This window comes from Hemitrygon akajei, chromosome 7 (genome assembly GCF_048418815.1).
Source record: "Hemitrygon akajei chromosome 7, sHemAka1.3, whole genome shotgun sequence".
NCBI classification, from domain to species: Eukaryota; Metazoa; Chordata; class Chondrichthyes; order Myliobatiformes; family Dasyatidae; genus Hemitrygon; species Hemitrygon akajei.
Window position 1 is genome coordinate 177,031,898 of NC_133130.1, and position 19,824 is coordinate 177,051,721.

At 40.1% G+C, this 19,824-nt stretch overlaps 1 protein-coding gene across 6 annotated transcripts in view; it reads left to right on the top strand.

Moving 5' to 3' along the window:
- Positions 1 to 19,824, top strand: part of cntrl (centriolin) — a 109,366-nt gene that overhangs the window by 63,722 nt on the left and 25,820 nt on the right. For 5 of the 6 annotated variants that reach the window (XR_012099749.1, XM_073052671.1, XM_073052673.1 and 2 more), the window contains 8 exons: positions 1,658 to 1,788; positions 4,046 to 4,186; positions 6,375 to 6,501; positions 6,917 to 7,081; positions 7,993 to 8,152; positions 8,548 to 8,663; positions 13,051 to 13,268; positions 14,977 to 15,134. Coding sequence is in view for 5 of the 6 variants with exons in the window: in XM_073052671.1 (XP_072908772.1) it covers positions 1,658 to 1,788; positions 4,046 to 4,186; positions 6,375 to 6,501; positions 6,917 to 7,081; positions 7,993 to 8,152; positions 8,548 to 8,663; positions 13,051 to 13,268; positions 14,977 to 15,134 (1,216 nt within the window). In the remaining variant the exon portion in view is untranslated. The remainder of the gene's footprint in view (positions 1 to 1,657; positions 1,789 to 4,045; positions 4,187 to 6,374; positions 6,502 to 6,916; positions 7,082 to 7,992; positions 8,153 to 8,547; positions 8,664 to 13,050; positions 13,269 to 14,976; positions 15,135 to 19,824) is intronic. The other variant, XM_073052672.1, reaches the window with a different exon arrangement.

Genomic DNA, 19,824 nt, shown 5'->3' on the forward strand with positions numbered 1-19,824 from the left:
CACCACCTTTAGTGATATTCCATCACCAGATATATGTTCCCTTCCCCTCTGAGCTTTTCATAGCGACCTAAGAGGTGATAGAGAAGGGACTCGCTCAGACCGATGGTTTGAGATGTGTCTATTTTAATGCAAAGAGTATTATGAACAAAGCCGATGAGCTTAGAGCGTGGATCAGTATTTGGAGCTAAGATGTTGTTGCCACTACAAAGACTTGGAAGGCTCAGGGGCAGGAATGGTTACTTAGAGTGTCAGGCTTTTGATGTTTCAGAAAGGACAGGGAGGGAGGCAAAAGAGGTGCGGTCATGATACTGTTGATCAGAGATAGTGTCACGGCTGCAGAAAAGGAGGAAGTCATGGAGGGATTGTCTGCGGAGTCTCTGTGGGTGGAAGTTAGGAGCAGGAAGGGGTCAATACTCTGCTGGATGTTTTTTTTATAGACCACCCAATAGGATCAGATAGGGAGACAGGTTCTGGAATGGTATAAAAATAACAGGGTTATTGTGGTGGGAGATTTTAATTTCCCGAATATTGATTGGCATCACCCTAGAGCAAAGGGTTTAGATGGAGTGGAGTTTGTTAGGTGTGTTCAGGAAGATTTCTTGACATAGTATGTAGATAAGCCTACAAGAGGAGAGGCTGTAGTTGTGATTTGGTATTGGGAAATGAACCTGGTCAGACCTCTCAGTGGGAGAGCATTTTGGAGATAGTGATCACAATTCTATTTCCTTTACCATAGCATTTGAGAGGGATAGGAGCAGACAAGTTGGAGAAGCGTTTAATTGGTGTAAGAAGAAATATGAAGCTACCAGACAGGAACTTGGAAGCATAAATTGGAAACATGTTCTCAGTGAAACGTACGGAAGAAATGTGGCAAATGTTTAGGGGATATTTGTGTGGAGTTCTGCATAGGCACGTTCTAATGAGACAGGAAAAGGATGGTAGGGTACAAGAGTCATACAAAGGCTGTTATAAATCTAGTTGAGAAGAAAAGAGCTTATGAAAGATTCAAAAAAACTAGGTAATGATAGAGATCTAGAAGATTATAAGGCTAGCTGGATGTGAAGAGCAAGAGGATAAGACGTGAGAGAATAGGACCAATTAAGTATGACAGTGGAAAAGTGTGTATGGAGCCAGAGGAGATAGCAGAGTTACTTAATGAATACTTTGCTTCAGTATTCACTATGGAAAAGGACCTTGGCAATTGTAGGGATGACTTACAGTGGACTGAAAAGCTTGAGCATGTAGATATTAAGGAAGAGGACATGGTGGAGCTTTTGGAAAGCATCAAGTTGGATAAGTCACCGGGACAGGACGAGATGTACCCCAGGCTACTTTGGGAGGCAAGGGAGGAGGTTGCTGAGCCTCTGGCAATGATCTTTGCATCATCAGTGGGGACAGGGGAGGTTCTGGAGAATTGGAGGGTTGCAGATGTTGCAGAGAAAGTAAGGAGGCATGGGATCCAAGGGGACGTTGCTTTGTGGATCCAGAACTGGCTTGCCCACAGAAGGCAAGAAAAATTTTGTCCAACATCTGAAGTTTGATTTTTGTTGAATTCAAGAACTTCAGTCTGCTTGCTTACAGTTTGCTTTTATCTTAACTCATTGAACTGTTTCTATGCCTATTAGACACCGGATCAGTTTTTTGATTATTTTTACAGTCAAAAGAAATAATCCAGCAATACTATGATGCCAGTAAACGGTTGGTAGACACTGAGAAAGATGCAGAAGAGTTGGAGCAAAGAGCACACGACACTGCAGTTAAATTAGTTATGGCTGACAAGCAACTCAGGTACAAAATAGAGTTCCGAATTGTATCACAGACACTTTGAATAATTTAAACAGATTGCATGAAATCCTCAATAGTAGTGATAAATAACTACCGGTAAATAGATTCTGGGGATGAAAATGAAGAGCTTCAGTTATATCCTCTTACTAATATTGAGTGGGTGGATATTGATTTTAGTCTTAAATGCAGAAGAGGTAAATTTAATTGGGGTTCAGGATATTCAGGAAAGCTGAGATTATGTAATGTTAATAACTTTTGGAAAATCAGATGTTCACAAAAGGAGTTTAAAACATTTTGCTGGGTTCCTGTGCTCACGTAAAGTAGCATGTCAATGCATATGACACCATACTGAAATAATGGAATGCAAGTTTTAAAAGTTTCTTTTTCACCAGTTGAATGAAATGTAGAATGTATCATCAGGATGTCACATCCCCCTTGAAGCATTTAGATTTATTTTAATTACTTGTATTTTTGATTAACTTTACAAATGTTAACATCAAATTTGCTGTCGAGGATCAAACTGGTTTTGTTTGCTCTTACATTTTGACAGCTGAATAACAATCTTCTAACACATCATACCTCTCCTGAAATGTTAAGTCATTATCTCTCAAACTGGGTCATTGATTTCATTTCCTCCAGCAATCTTCTAGTCTCTGTTTTCAGTTTTCTATTTGTTCCAGTGAAGCTCAGTATAGCTCTGACAAGACCACATTTTTCAGATAGACATCTTATAACCTTTTAAGATGAACATTTGAGTTCAAGTTTTAAAAAAAACTTTTTTTCTTCCACTTAGTTTTTTTACATATGTTATTCTATATACTTGTTTCATTTTTCCATTTTGCGTGAATCATCGTGCTTTTGAGTAATCTCTCCTGCTGTCCATCCTAACACAGATCTTCCTTTTTATGATTGTGTGCTTCCTCTGCCCTCCACCCCCAAGCTTTACATTTTCAATTTTTTTTAGCTAAAAATTGTATGAACGGTGGTAAGGTATTTATTCAACAATACAGTGCATCAGTGATCATTTTATTCAGGGTCTCATTGCTGCATAATTCTACAACATGAGACTAGATTCTTCCATAAGATCTGAGTATTTTACCTGGAGTATTTCTTGTACTAGGCTGCATGAATGACCCACCCGTCCACAGGCCACAGATGCAGGGACCAAAATAATGGAACTGGCATCCAAGCATAGATTATATGCTATTGTATTTCCAACAAGCCCATCCCTGTCCATGAATGCAAGGCTTAACAATTTAATGAGGACACTTGAAAGAAAATCTTTTTTTTACCTCACAAGAGCTTCCTAATTTTTCTAATAGGAATTGCATCATGCATTGCTCGTAACATTATGTATCGTTAGGCCATTTTTCAACCTAGTATTTAATTGTCTCAAAACAGATGCTTTCTGGCTGCCTGAGTGCTTACAGTACTTGGAGTACTGAGAGCAGTTTTGTTTCTTTTACCTAAGAAAACATCTGCTAGCATTGAAGAGTGTCCAGAGGAGGTTCAAGGGAATGATTCCAGGAATGAAAGGGTTAATAAATCTTGAGCATTTAACTGTTCTGGGCCTTTACTCACTGGAGTTTAGAAGAATGAGTGGGATCTCATTGAAGCCTATCAAATATTGAAAGGCCTAGGTAGAGTGGATGTAGAGAGAATATTTCCTATACAGGGTGAGTGTAGGACCAGAGGGATGTCCATTTAGAACAGAGATGGGGAAGAATTTCTTTGGTCATTGGGTAGTGAATCTGGAATTCATTGCCACAGACAGCTGTGGACGCCAAGTCATTGGGTATATTTAAAGTGGAGGTTGACAGGTTCTTTATTCATCAGGGCACTAAAAGTTACTGGGAGAAGCAGGAGAATTGGGTTGAGAGGGATAATAATTGGCAGAGTAGAGTTGATGGGCTGAATAGCCTAACTTTACTCCCACCTCTTACAGTCTTACAGAACATTATGTTTTTATTCCAGATTTCCAATATATGGAGTGTTTTCCTTCTGTAATATTCCCATGTATTATGGCTGCTGGCTATCCTAATCAATATCTCATGAGATTTCAGCAGGTGCTATAGTCTGTTCCTCTGAGAGCTTATTAAGTATGCCTTAGTCACATCAACTATACTTATTTTGCTAATACTTGAAGTTGTATTTGGAGCAAGTATTTGATTTCATTATTAAGACTTCCATGAGCTCAAGCAGCTGAGGTCAGATATGCAAAAGGTAAACCCGTTATAGTAATACAGCAAGTTTTTCGTAGATTAATGAAGAATGACTTGAAAGACCTGGAACAACAAAAGGCTGAACAAGAGAGTATGCTGAACAAAATTAACAAAGAAGTATCCACAGGAAATTTAGAATTGCAGACACTTGTACAAAATATGGAAAACATGACTGAAAGGTATGTGATTAAAACTGGAAAATGATATTTTTCACTCTTCAGTTTTCAGCTAGGGTTCTGTTAGTTACTGGTTTCGTAAGCCTCTTAGTCAACTTCAATACCTTGAACCTTTTAGTGTCTGGTTTTGACTCCACTGCATCAGATCTGGTATGTGATGCCTGCCTCCAACACCTACTGTACAAATGATGCCAGTCCTGGCATGCTGGTGCTTCACCATGCTCTTCTAAACTGCCCAGTAATGCATTTGCAAAATGGAATAGGGTTAGCTTAATGTAAAGGCCAGTGAAATTAACTGGTTTATCTTGCAGAGTAAAGTAGAAATATGAAAGGAACTATTAAATAAGGAGAGATGTATCAGATTTAAAAGTTAATACCTGACCAGAACCTGGGATCTGATGGTCTCCTTACTCAACCTGACTCTTGCTACTAAATTAACAATCTCAGACATGCTATTGATTTTATTAAGATTAGATATACAAATAAATGCACTTAAAACTCTTTAACTTTCTGAAAATTACTTTCAGTATGCAAATGATCCTAGTCTGGAAAAAGCACTGAGCTGGGTCAGCACAGCACCTAACCCTATCCAAGCCAGCAGGATTTATCAGATTGTACATACGTTCTAAAACTACAGGTACAATCTAGTTATGTCAGGCTAAGTCTAAATAGCCAACCTCTATTGTGTAATAGCTCCTCCAGCACTGCCACTTATTAAGGTCATGAATGAAGAGTCTCGGTCCAAATCGTCCCCTGTTGACTCTTTTCCATAGCTGCTGCCTGGCCTGCTGAGTCCCTCCAGCATTTTGTGTGTGTTGCTTAGATTCCAGCATCTGCAGGTTTTCTGATCTTAAAGTCATGAATTTCCATTTGCCTTTATTCATGAAGAGTCCAGGCTGTTTTTCCTTCCCGAAGAGGCAACCTTGCAGTCAAAGTATATATAGAAGGTGCAAGAGTGTTGATATTTTCGAGGTTTTATTTTACAAAAGAAGATGTACCTGTCATAGTAGAATGGTTCATAGGCATTATGTGAGATGAGGTGAAATGTTTATTGCAAAGCAGATGGAGTGGTGTGGTGTAAAGATTATAGGAGTTTCAATGAAGTTTTCAGTGAATTTTCCAATGTAGAATCTTCCAAAGTTTTCATCTGAGTGAACCTTTTCTTTAAGAGATAATTATTGTTTTTAAGTATCTTTCTATGTCCATTTTCCTGCCCTATAATCAGGGTTTACAAATTTGAATCTTAATAATAAACTGGCAACACCATGAAATGTATTAATTCTTGGCCAAACTCAGTGCTCCCTGCAATTCTGAAAATTCAATGAGACAGTTCCTTCTAATTAGATTAATAAGCAGATCCCTGTGATGTTGGTGTTTCTGTTGGCCACATTTTTGTCTACAGTATCCTGGAAAGCAGAGATTTAATGTGTTTTTGATTTGATTTGCAAGATAGACCTAGAATCAAAGCCAAAATATTCAACTCATTAGCCTAGAAATTCAAAAGCTTTGAGATCTTGGAAAGATTAGTAACCAATAGATTGCACTGTAAAACTGGATGTTGTAGTTCTTGGGGAATTGGGATAAGATTCCAGCCTGGGTAGGGTGAAGCTAAGACCCCAAGGGAAATTGAGACTTTTATATGAGTGATTAGAACAAGAATAGTAGCTTTCAAGGACTGCTTAATATAGAATCTGGGTTTCTCACACTTCCATTGTTGAAGAAGGTTATTTGCTTGCACTGTTCCAGGCATTCAAGAAAATTGTTTTTCAGCTGCAGCATGCATTGTTCCCAGTTACTGAAGAGAAACCCAATGTTTGAGCACACAGGCAGAAATTAAAAGTCTTAGTTTTTGCATAATAATTAAGAATTCTGTTCAAGGTTTAAAAGAAACTGCAGATACAAGAATTTGAAGCAACGAAATATCTGCTTGAGACTTTTTTCAGGATTTTAACCAAAAACATTAACAATTCCTTTTCTTACACAAATGCTGCTTGACCCATTGAATTCCTTCAGCAGATCATTTATTACACTTTCAGAAAAAGTGATTAATTTAAAAATCTGAGTCCAGTAACAATTTAATAATTTGAAGTCTTGCCTATTCTTGGCTTAATAGCAGTTGATAGTTAATTTATTAGCGTAACTGGCATGCTATATTTTGCCAAGTTTACTAATTGGTCTTTTTATCATTCAGTCTAGAAAAACTGCAAGCAGAGATTCTTTCAGCAGAAACTAAAGAGAAACAGCACCTAGAGACTTTGGAAGAAGCAGCAATGTTGCTAGAGGATAAAAAGAGTGAATTGGAAACACTAAATAACAAGGTAATTGTGCATAATCTAATTTCAATTGCCAAGGGTGAGTTTCAAGATATTAGTTGATCTAGTTGAAATAATGGCAATAGTTATTCTTAAGAAATTGAGATGCAAGAAGTTATAATATTCTGAAATGATTTTTTTTAAAAACAACTCACTTCATTATGTCTGGCAGCAGATCAGTATTGTTGAAGATTTGAAAGCTGATCACCTGTGTATCCCCTTTGTGAAATGGGAAGGTTTTGTGGACAGGTAATCACCTGAGGGGGAAAAAAAAGCTTGGAAGGTGGGGAATAAGTAAACATGGTACATGCAAAGCAGACTTAATTATATGCCATGTTTTAATATTAGATCAAGGACCAAAGGCAATTTATTAGAGGATTTTCTGCAGTGATATAGTGTGTTTTGTTCCTTTGCTATTTAGGTTAAAGTAATGAGGGAAGAATTAACGATGTTGGACAGATATTCAGGTAAAAAAAAAGAAGAGCTTAACTTCCTTCAGAGTGATATTGACAAGAAGAAAGCAAGCCTCTCAGAGGTTCTTTTGGAAGGTGAGGCAGAGAAGGTTGATAAGCAATGTCAAATTCAGGTCAGTATGTGTATTTGCTTTTAAAGCAATTTTAATGGAATACTTTTCTATATACTCTATATTTGTGAAGTAGTATTTTTCTTCAAATGAACAGTTATTTATTTACTTTTCTGTTTCACCACACATGTACCAATTTCAAGCTGATGAGGCAGCTCAGTAGGAGTGTAGATTTGGTATTTTAATTGTTACATAACATTTGATTATTGGGTAACCCAGCTTGCTGGCCTACTGCTTTTTGATGGATTTTCTTCATTGCATTTAGTTTTGAGTGAATTAGTCACATGCCTCTGTTCCACTTCGGACAACCCTGTGAGCTGGTGTAAGCTGTCTGTACGTTGAAAGCCTGTGAAGTTCACAGAACCTGCCAATAGATTACGTCCCTCACATAAAGCTGCGCTTGAGCAATCTGCCAGTAAATGTGATCTGCTAGCCTCCATTAAGGTTGATGAAACTACTCTAGGGACACATCAACATTGATGAGAAAAAACACAGATACTGCAATTTGTCCATAAAATTGCGTGGTAGATTTAGAAAGTCACTTCCAAGTATCAAGGCAAACATTGCTGGACTTTCATTCCTCTCTAAAATTATTCATGCTAACCAAAAGTGCAATCTCCAGAAATGCTAGCCTGTCTGCAGTGGTACACTTCAGCTGAATTTGGTTCCATTGATTTAATTGGGACTCAATTTTTGAAGTATGGTGCAATGAACTGCTGGGACTATATCCAAAGGATATGAATTTCTAAACCAGTGTTCTTGATTAATAATTAAATTTAAAATGCCAGATGTTTGTCTTTCCAGAAATGTTGATTTATCTGAGATATTTGCACTTTTTCTTTTTTGAGGTGTATGTTGGAAAAAATCTTGAATGTTTTTAATGACTAGTAAACATAAGAAATCTTGCTACACAGCAGCTGAGGGCGTTGCTTGAGGAGATGAGTGCACAAAAAGGAGAGCTGAATGCTCAGATTACAGAAAAGAATTCGTGCCTCTCCTTAACAAAACAAGAAGTGAAAAACGAGGAAGACAAGCTCCAGAGCATCCAAGTACAGATAAATAAGCAAAAGACAGGTTAGATTTCCCAAGATTAAGCAGATACTGAAGTGCTTGTACTAATTTGGAAACTTTAGACGATATTAGAACCTCAAAATATTCTTGAATAAGCCCTGATTTCCATTGTGTGATGCAATAATGTTTACATAATTATTTCTAAAATTTTAATTGTTGGAAAAGTAGATAAAGGCAGCTTTCTTCCGTATTATTTATAGATTGTGCAAATAGAAAAATAGTAAAAGATGTAATTTTCAAGTCTTCACTTGAGTGAGGTGTTCATAAGAGAAAGAGAACTCAAAATTTAAAGTCAGTTTTAAATTAATCTTAAGGAATATTCCTTTGTGTGTTTATATGTTCATAGATTTCCTTGAGTCTGTCTAATTAAATTTTGATTTGTATAATTTTTACTCCAGAACTTAAACATATTGTGGAAATGGTACAATTAGAAAATGATGCACTCTTGGGATTGAAACAGCAGCATGAAAAGAAAATCATGGAACTGGAGAGGATTCAAGCAGTACTGCAAGAGGTCTGTAGTCTGCATTACAGAATTTGCTTTATTCATTAACTATATATAAAAAAAATTGTCCTTGTGTAACAACATCATAAGTGCATTTTTTTGGAATATGTCTAATGAGTTGCACTAAGACCCAACAAGCCTATTGGGAAGTTTGTTGCATGATAAAGAACATGCTGAGGTTCCTATTTGAATCCCTACAGGAAACCACTGAACAGTTCCCATTTTCCTTTATCTGCTTCCGATATTTTAACCACTTTAATGTCTCCATAGTCAATATTCATCCCCTCCCAATTACTTTTGCTAATGTATGTTTTGTGGCATTTGCCAGATTACTTCTGAAAAACTGCAATAATTGAAACATTTGTTGCCCCTAACCATTGCCTCATTGGTGAACACTGCTGGCTTTTGTTTGTTCTTTTTTTCCTAAGTGTCAATTACCATAACTTAGTCCTGGGTTTCTGGCTTAAGTGTTTTTCTACCGTCGATGTTATATAGATACTCCTGTGGTTACTGGGTATGTAACATTTTTGAACAAGTGTGCACCATTTGCAGTTTATTTGGTGCAAGCTTCATATCTCAAAAGAAGTGGAATTTTGTAAACAAAGCTACTGCAAGTTCAGTAAACTAGGATACATCCCTCTAGTGACTTTTCTGAGCCCTGACAACCTCTTTTAAGCATAATTATTCTTGTTGAGCTGTCCTACTGCCTCTTTTTTCATGAGATTGTCAAGATCCTATCAAACCTTTATCTATAAAGTGGAAGAAGACTATTCAGCCACTAAGTCCATGCTGGTTCCCAAGGAATCAGTTCCTTTGGTCCAATTCTCCTCTCACCTTCCCATCACCCCTGCTTATTTTCCTATACTCCTGCAACGTATTCTCTTTTGTCTTTTTAGCACAGGCAGCTCTGAGTAATGTCTTTTTTAGCATAATTAAAGACTTAACAGGTTTGCTTTTATGCTAGTTCTTTTTGTGATAACTGATACTAGTTAAAGTGCCTGTGGAGACAATATTTTTCTTTTTGCTTTAGTTCAAGTTGTCACTTTTTACTGTAATTTCGACGAGAACTGCTGGTACAGTACATTGTGAAAATGAGACAACGTTTTTTCAGGACCATGGTGTTACATGACACAGTACAAAAACTAGACTGAGCTACATAAAAAAAACCAGTCCTATCCAGGACTGCATAAAGTGCACAAAACAGTGCAGGCATTACAATAAATAATAAACAAGACAATAGGCACAGTAGAGGGCAGTAAGTTGGTGTCAGTCCAGGCTCTGGGTATTGAGTTTGATGGCTTGGGGGAAGAAACTGTTCCATAGTCTGGTTGTGAGAGCCTGAATGCTTCGGTGTCTTTTCCCAGACGGCAGGAGGGAGAAGAGTTTGTATGAGGGGTGCGTGGGGTCCTTCATAATGCTGTTTGCTTGCGGATGCAGCTTGTAGTGTAAATGTCCATAATGGCAGGAAGAGAGACCCCGATGATCTTTTCAGCTGACCTCACTATCCGCTGCAGGGTCTTGCGATCCGAGATGGTGCAATTTCCGAACCAGGCAGTGATGCAGCTGCTCAGGATGCTCTCAATACAACCCCTGTAGAATGTGATGAGGATGGAGGGTGGGAGATGGACTTTCCTCAGCCTTCACAGAAAGTAGAGATGCTGCTGGGCTTTCTTTACTATGGAGCTGGTGTTGAGGGACCAGGTGAGATTCTTCGCCAGGTGAACACCAAGAAATTTGGTGCTCTTAACAATCTCTACCGAGGAGCCATCGATGTTCAATGTTCAGCAGGGAGTGGTCGCTCAGCGCCCTCCTGAAGTCAACAACCATCCCTTTTGTTTTGTTCACATTCAGAGACAGGTTGTTGGCTCTGCACCAATCCGTTAGCCGCTGCACCTCCTTCTGTAAGCTGATTCGTCATTCTTGCTGATGAGACCCACCATGGTCGTGTCATCGGCAAACTTGATGATGTGGTTCGAGCTGTGTGTTGCAGCACAGTCATGGGTCAGCAGAGTGAACAGTAGTGGACTGAGCACACAGCCCTGGGGGCCCCCCGTGCTCAGTGTGATGGTTGGAGATGCTGCTCCTGATCCGGACTGACTGAGGTCTCCCAGTCAGGAAGTCTAGGGCCCAGTAAGCTCAGCTTTCCAATCAGTTTCTAAGGGATGATTGTGTTGAATGCTAAACTGAAGTCTATGAACATCATTCGAACATGCGTGTCTTTTTTTGTCCAGGTGGGTTAGGGCCAGGTGGAGGGTGATGGCAATGGTGTCGTCTGTTGAGCGGTTGGGACGGTACACAAACTGCAGGGGGGGGGTCCAGTGAGGGGGGCAGCAGGGATTTGATATGCCTCATGACGAGCCTCTTGAAACACTTCATGATGATGGATTTGAGTGCAACGGGACGGTAGTCATTTAGGCAGGACCCTGAAGACTTTGGCACAAGGACGATGGTGGCGGCCTTGAAGCACGTTGGAACGGTGGCGCTGCTCAGAGAAATGTTGAAGATGTCAATGAGAACATCTGCTAGCTGGTCTGCACATCTTCTGAGCACTCTGCCAGGAATGTTGTCTGATCTAGCAGCCTTCCGTGGATTGACCCTGCACAGGGTTCTTCTCACATCGGCCATGGTGAGACACAGCACCTGGTCATTTGTAGGAGGGGTGGACTTCCTCGCCGCCACATCATTTTCTGCCTCAAAACGGGCGTAGAAGTTATTCAGCGCTCTGGGAGGGAAGCATCACCCACACAGTCAGGTGATGTTGTCCTGTAATTGGTGATGTCCTGGATGCCCTTCCACGTGCGCTGTGTGTCGCCACTGTCCTGGAAGTGGCTGTGGATTCGCTGGGCTTATGCACGCTTTGTCCCTCTGATGGCCTGGGACAGTTTGGCCCTTGCTGTTGTTAGGGCTGCCTTGTCACCTGCTCTGAAGGCGGAGTCACGGGTCCTCAGCAGTGCACGCACCTCCGCGTTCCATGAGACCTGCAAAGTCAGTTTTAATAGAGAATTATTTTTGTGCAATTGCACTTCTAATTAGCGCAAAAGGTGTGTTCTATAAATTCAGGTCTTAATTTTTTCATGTAGATTATTTGTAGATATAAATTTGAGGTGCTCACAGTTGCATATTGCTTATTTTTAGGTCTTTCAAGTAAAGTTTTTAGTCATTTAATTATGTACATGTCTGCCATCAATTGAGATGTTTCTCTGGACCAGAGTGTAAAGCCCGGTAGCACTCACAACACACCATAATTTAGGAAAGCAAGAATTAAATCTACAAATGAATTGTGCATAGATAAACAAAGTGCATGAATTAAATAGTGTAAGGTACAGTACAAATTATTTAGTGACACTTCAAATGAGATGCAGCAAGGAGTTCAGATGCCTAATAGCTGGAAGGAAGAAGCTGTTTTCCATCCTGACTGTTCTTGTCTTTATGCAACACAGTCTCCTGCCTGATGGTAGAAAGTCAAAGAGGATGTTGGATGGATAGTTGGGATCATTGATAATACTAAGGGCCCTGCGTATGCAGCACTCCTGACATAAGTTCCTGATGAATGTTAGGGGGACCCCTATAATCCTCTTGGCCATTGTCACAATCCTTTGTAGGGACTTCTGGTCCGATGCTCTGCTACTCCCATACTAGGTGGAGATGCAGCTTCTCAAGATGCCCTCAATGGTGCTTCTGTAAAATTCCATTAAAATGGAGTTGGGGCCTCACTTGCCTCAATCTCCTCAGGAAGTGGAGGCACTACAATACCAGGGAGATGGTATTGAGGTACCAGATGAGGCCATCCATGATGTGAGCTCCCAGAAACTTGGTGCACTTAACTCCCTCTACAGAGAATCCTTGTATGCGCAGAGAGGGTATGGTTCATCTGCACCTTCCTAAAGTCCACAATAATTTTCTTGGTCTTCTCCACATTCAGACTTAAGTTGTTGTCTTCACACCAGTCCACCAACCGTCCACTTCTTCTCTGTACTGGAACTTATCGTTGTTGATGAGGCCGACCACTGTTGTGGCATCTGCATCTTGATAATACAGTTTGAGCTGAATCCTGGGATGCAGTCATGCATTAGCAATGTGAACAGCCCTGGGGAGCGCCAGTGCAGCATCTTTAGGTTAAGTGTTAGTGTTATGTATAAAACAAGGTATCCTCTTCTCCAGTAGTTTGTAGTAGTTGATATTATTATAGGTGTTGTCTTTAAAATATTTCATTTTTATTCCTAAATAGCCACTTAATTGATTTAAAAATAAGATACAAAATGTATGCATATTCTTTGAAATAACCAGTGTATAATGCTATGTTTAACTAAAAGATACTCAGATTAAGTAGGATTTTGCTCTACCTTGGTTACCACATTCAGTTTCACCAGGCACATTAAATGTAATTGTACTGCAGGAGAAGAGCGAACTGGAAAACTTGCAGCGTATTTCGCAGAATCAACAAGCAGAAATAGAACGTCAAAAACAGCACATTGAGAAGGAGCAGCAAGAAGTAGACCAGTTGACCACAAAGAAAAATTCCCTTCAGCACAGTGTTGAATCTCTAGCTAAAGAGAAAAAACACATTGGGGAGAATTGCCTTGTGCTGGAGAACAAACTTTCTCAAACAAAGAGGTAAGGAAGTGGGCAAGTTATCAATCTAGATAATTTTCAATAAAGCTTGCCATAAGTATTCCATATTGCCTAGTTGTTCAAGTAACGTTTACTGTTGCACATCCTTGAGTTTAGAGTGTTAGACTAATTAAACATTATCTATCATGGCAATGGTTAATTGTTTGATCTCATCCATTATGCTAAATCATGATGAACCTTAAAGAAACCCAGAAGACCAAAACAAAGCTGTTAAATCTAGAACAAAAGCCAGCCTGAAGTGCTGAATCAATATCTCTCAGTAGAAAAATGTACTTGTAGGTTTGTTGGCAGGGCCACATTTAACACACTGTTAACTTTCTGGACCAATCAGTACTGAGGGAGTGTTGAATTATTTGAGGTGCTGTTTTTGTGATGCAATACAAATATCACCAATAAGACCATAAGATATAGGAGCAGAAGCAGGTCATTCAGCCATTGAGTCTGCTTGGCTATTCATTCATGGGCTGATCCAATTCTTCCGGTCATCCCCATTCCCCTGCCTTCTCCCCATACAATTTGATGCCCTGGCTAATCAAGAACTCATCTATCTGTGCCTTAAATGCACTCAAGGACTTGGCCTCCACTCGTGGCAACAAATTCCACAGATTTACCACTCTTTGACTAAAGTAATTTCTCCACATCTCTGTTCTAAATGGACATCCTTCAATCCTGAAGTCATGCCCTCTTGTCCTAGACTCCCCTATCATGGGAAATAACTTTGCCATATCCAATCTGTTTGGGCCTTTGAACATTTGGAATGTTTCTGTGAGATCCCCCCTGATTCTCCTGAAATCCAGGGAATACAGCCAGATGTTCCTCATACAGTAACCCTTTCAGTCCTGGAATCACTCTCATGAATCTTCTCTGAACCCTCTCCAATGTCAGTATATCCTTTCTAAAATAAAGATCCCCAAACTGCACACAAAGTGCCTTATAGAGCCTCAACATCACATCCCTGCTCTTATATTTTATACCTCTAGAAAAGAAAGCCAACATTACATTCACCTTCTTCACCCCTGACCCAACCTAGAGGTTAACTTTTAGGGTATCCTGCATAATGACTCCCAAGTCCCTTTGCATCTCCGCATTTTGAATTTTCTCCCCATCTAACTAATAGTCTGCCCGTTTATTTCTTCCACCAAAGTGCATGACCATTCACTTTTCAACATTGTATTTCATTTGCCACTTCTTTGCTCATTCCCCTGAACTATCTAAGTCTCTCTGCAAGCTCTCTGTTTCCTCAACACTACCCACTCCTCCACCTATCTTTGTATCATCGACAAATTTAGCCTCAAATTCATTAATCCCATAGTCCAAATCATTGACATACATCGTAAAAAGCAGCAGTCCCAACACTGACCCCTGTGGAACCCAGTGGTAACCAGCAGCCAGCCAGAATAGGATCCTTTTATTCCCACTCTGTTTTCTGCCAATCAGTCAATGCTCCACCCATGCTAGTAACTCCCTGTAATTGCATGGGATCTTATCTTGCTAAACAGCCTAATGTGCAGCACCTTGTCAAAGGCCTTCTGAAAATCCAAGAACACTGCACCTACTGCATCCCCTTTGTCTACCTTGCTTGTAATTTCACTGAAATAATTCACAATTCTCTGAATGTTTTGATATCTTGAAATACTTAAAAATCCATTTTAGATGTTTTAACTTGTTATTTACTTCTGTGTTATTCCAGAGCTGTTGAAATCACTGAAGACAATAACAGAAGGGCTCTGTCTAAACTGCAGCAACTACAAACAGAGATGAGTGAGCTGAATCAGGAAATAAATCAAATTAAGATCCAGAAGCAAGAGTTAAATCAGAAAATGGCATACACACAAAACTTTCTACAAGGTATAACAGTTAATTGTGTATGGTATAATGAGTTGAAGCTGGGAAACCTTTCCACGTATTACACTGTGCATAACTAAATGGAGATGACTTTTATCTACCTTGACCTTTGAAGGTTTGCTTTTTACTGGTCTGATAACTAAGGAAAATAAAAACAGAAGCTACTAGCCATTAACCAATTGTGTGGAAATAGTTGCATAAGAAAGGAAGCAATTAAAACAAATGTTGAAACATAGCAACATAGAAAACCTACAGCACAATACAGGCCCTTTGGCCCACAAAGCTGTGCCAAACATGTCCTTACCTTAGAACTACCTAGGCTTTACCCATAGCCCTCTATTTTTCTAAGCTCCATGTATCCATCCAGGAGTCTTGTAAAAGACCGTATAGTTTCCGCCTCCACCACCGCTGCCGGCAGCCCATTCCATGCATACACCACTCTCTGCGTTTATAAAAAAAAAACAAACAAACAAAACAACTTACCTCTGACATCTCTTCTGTACCTACTTCCAAACACCTGAAAACTATGCCTCTCGTGCTAGCCGTCTCAGCCCTGGGGAAAAAGCCTCTGACTATCCACACAATCAATGCCTCTCATTATCTTGTACTCCTCTACCAGGCCACCTTTCATCCTCCGTCGCTCCAAGGAGAAAAGGCCAAGTTCACTCAACCTATTCTCATAAGGCATGCTCCCCAAACCAGGCAATATCTTTGTAAATCTCTTCTGCACCCTTTCTATGGTTTCCACGTCCTTCCTTTAGGAGGTGACCAGAATTGAGCCCAGTACTCTAAGTGGGGTCTGACCAGGGTCCTATATAGCTGCAACATTACCTCTCAGCTCTTAAACTCAGTCCCATGATTGATGAAGGCCAATGCCACAGAGTCAACCTGCATAGCAGCTTTGAGTGTCCTATGGACTCGGACCCCAAGATCCCTCTGATCCTCCATACTGCCAAAAGTCTTGCCATAATGCTATATTATGCCACCCTATTTGACCTACCAAAATGAACCACCTCACACTAATCTGGGTTGAACTCCATCTGCCACTTCTCAGCCTAGTTTTGCATCCTATCAATGTCCCGCTGTAACCTCTGACAGCCCTCCACACTTTCCACAACACCCCCAACCTTTGTGTCATCAGCAAATTTACTAACCCATCCCTCCACTTCCTCATCCAGGTCATTTATAAAAATCACAAAGAGTAGGGGTCCCAAAACAGATCCCTGAGGCACACCACTGGTCACCAACCTCCATGCGGAATATGACCCGTCTACAACCACTCTTTGCCTTCTGTGGGCAAGCCAGTTGTGGATCCACAAAACAATGTCCCCTTGGATCCCATATCTCCTTACTCTCTCAATGAGCCTTGCACGGGGTACCTTATCAAATGCCTTGCTAAAATCCGTATACATTACATCTACTCTCTACCTTCATCAATGTGTTTAGTCACATCCTCAAAAAATTCAATCAGGCTCGTAAGGCACGACCTGCCTTTGATAAAGCCATGCTGACTATTCCTAATCATATTATGTTTCTCCAAATGTTCATAAATCCTGCCTCTCAGGATCTTCTCCATCAACTTACCAACCACTGAGGTAAGACTCACTGCTCTATAATTTCCTGGGCTATCCCTACTCCCTTTCTTGAATAAGGGAACAACATCCTCAACCCTCCAATCCTCCGGAACCTCTCACGTCGTCATTGATGATGCAAAGATCATCGCCAGAAGCTCAGCAATCTCCTCCCTCGACATCCTGTCCGGTCCTGGTGACTTTTCCAACTTGATGCTTTCCAAAAGCCCCAGCACATCCGCCTAATATCTACATGCTCAAACTTTTCAGTCCACTGCAAGTCATCCATACAATCGCCAAGATCCTTTTCCGTAGTGAATACTGAAGCAAAGTATTCATTAAGTACCTCTGTCCTCTCCTCCGGTTCCATACACACTTTTCCACTGTCACACTTGATTGGTCCTCTTCTCTCATATCTTATCCTCCTCTTCACATACTTGTAGAATGCCTTGGAGTTTTCCTTAATCCTGTCTGCCAAGGCCTTCTCATAGCCCCACCTGGCTCTCCTAATTTCATTCTTAAGGTCCTTCCTGCTAGCCTTATAATCTTCTAGATCTCTATCAGTACCTAGTTTTTTTTTAACCTTTTGTAAGCTCTTCTTCTTGACTAGATTTACAAAAGCCTTTGTACACCACAGTTCCTGTACCCTACCATCCTTTCCCTGTCTCATTGGAATGTTTCTACGCAGAACACCACACAAATATCCCCTGAACATTTGCCACAATTCTTCTGTATGTTTCCCAATTTATGCTTCCAAGTTCCTGCCTGATAGCCTCATATTTCTCCTTACTCCAGTTAAACGTTTCCCTAACTTGTCTGTTTCTATCCCTCTCCAATGCTATGGTAAAGGAGATAGAATTATGAAGTTACAGAGTTTTGTAGCATATTGAATCTCCACTGTAGAAAGCGATGAGGAATATTTCAGATGTGATCTTTGTCTTTATGGAATTAGAAATTTCCATCACAATCTCCTGGTGTGAGAAGCAGTGTGCGGCTTAAGAACTAAGCAATTTATTGGTTGAGAGTTTGGTCCTATACTTAGAGAAATCTAGAAAGGTGGTCTTATTTGGCTTATTAGATTCTGAGGGAGATGCTTCCCAAGCTAGTGGTATTTAGAACAAGGGATCATAGTTTCAGAAGAAGGATCACCATTTTGATAGAGATGAGAGAAATCCGTTTTCTCAGCGTGTAGTAAATCTTTGAAATTCTCTACCCAAGGAAGCTGTAGAGACAGCGACGTTGATTATACTGAAGACAGAGATTGACAGCCATTCAGAGCAATGAGTAATGGGGAGAACAGGAAAATGGTGTTTAGGCCAAGATTAGATCTGCCATGATCTTCCAAAATGGTGGAGTAAGCCCAGAAGGCCAATTGGCATGCTCACACACCCTTACTTTATATTCTTATATTATTAAGCTGACAGAATTTTTTTTTACTGTCAAAGGGATTTTATTACAAACGTAGGCAGTTTATGCTTTATTTTTACAGGTTGAAACTCAAATCCAGAACCCTTGGTACCTGACTGATGCCTGACCACAGTAATTGCCCAATCATCTCCCCAGAACAGAACTGTTCTTTTTAAATATAGGCACTCCCTGGGTTACTTAAGGGTTCTGGGAATTGTCTAAGCCCAAAGTTTCCCTAAATTGGGAATGCTGTCAACTGAGAAATAGCAATGATGGTTTAATTAGCTACAGATTAGTACAGATTTAAGTTAATTTTAGATCTTAGTTGGAACTGGATAATTAGTACTAATTTGTATTCCAGATTCAAAACATGCTGGACCACAGGAAATGCTGGATCTTAGAATTTCAATCTAAGGGTTTTGTGAAATCACATCTGGAGTACTGTGCACAATATTGGCTTTCATATTTAAGGAAGGGTATAAAAACATGAGAAACTATTCAGAGGGGATTTACTATACTGATTTCTGGAGTGGGCAGGTTGCCATGAGAAAACATTACACAGGCTAAGCTTTGGTATCTTCTGACTGTTATCTCTTTATGTGAAGATCTAGAATAGGGGCTATAGTTTTTAAAAAGTTGTCCATTTAAGACAGAGATGAGCCAGAATTGGAATTTGCTCTTCCAAAAACAAGACCCTGTTAAACATTGATAATATAAATTGCCACAGGCCTGTTTCTTTTGTTTGGTGGTGAGACAGATAGCGTGGGAGCTGTGTAGTCTCCGTTATTGCCGCGGGCTTGCCTGTTGCTGCGGCTCACTTGGGGAGATGGCGGAGATGGTGTAGCCTGGCATCCGTGCTCAGTTGAGGGGGGCTAGCCTCTTCCATCAGTGCTGCCCTCTAGCTTTAAGCTGGTGGAACAACAGGCTGATTTTGCTGGGAACTGTACTATCAATTTGTGGGACATAATTGCTCAAGGTATGGGCAGAAATCTTGTACATGTTTAGTAATTGAATTGACTTTATTTCTTACATCCTTCAAATATATGAGAAGTAAAAATCTTTAAATTACATCTCTGTCTAAATGAGCAATGTGCAATTTATCATCATCATCATCAGGTGCCATGCCCAGTTTGAGCTTTGACTGCCATGGCCCAAACACTCCTGTTTCGGTCAAGTGGATCTATTCATTGGTATTCATTTCCAGTTCTCTGGCTGCTGTCTCCATCATCATTTGTCTTTGCCTTCCTCTTCCTTTCTTCCCTTCAATCTTTCCCATAATTACTGTGCATTCTAACTCCACTTTCTAATCACATGTCTAATGAAGTTACATTGCCTTTTCATGATCTCAAACGTTACTTCTCTTTTTGTGTTTGCTCTGTTCATGACATCCTCGTTAGATATTTGTTTCGTCCATGATATTCTTTGCATCCTCCTCAAAAATCTGCTGCTTCAGTTCATTTCTTCATGTTACTAGATATTGTCCAACATTCTGAGCCATATAACCTAACTGGATAAACGTAACATTTCAGTACTCTGAGGCAGGTTGTCATGCCTAGTTTAGTGTTGGTCAGTATACTCTTGATTCTCGTAAAGGTGTCTTTTGCCATCCTTATTCTTCTTTTGATGTCCATGTCGCACCTGTCATCTGATGTCACCCAGCTTCCTAAATAGCAAAGGAATCTCTAGATCTAGATTCAAAAAACCTCCGCCTAATC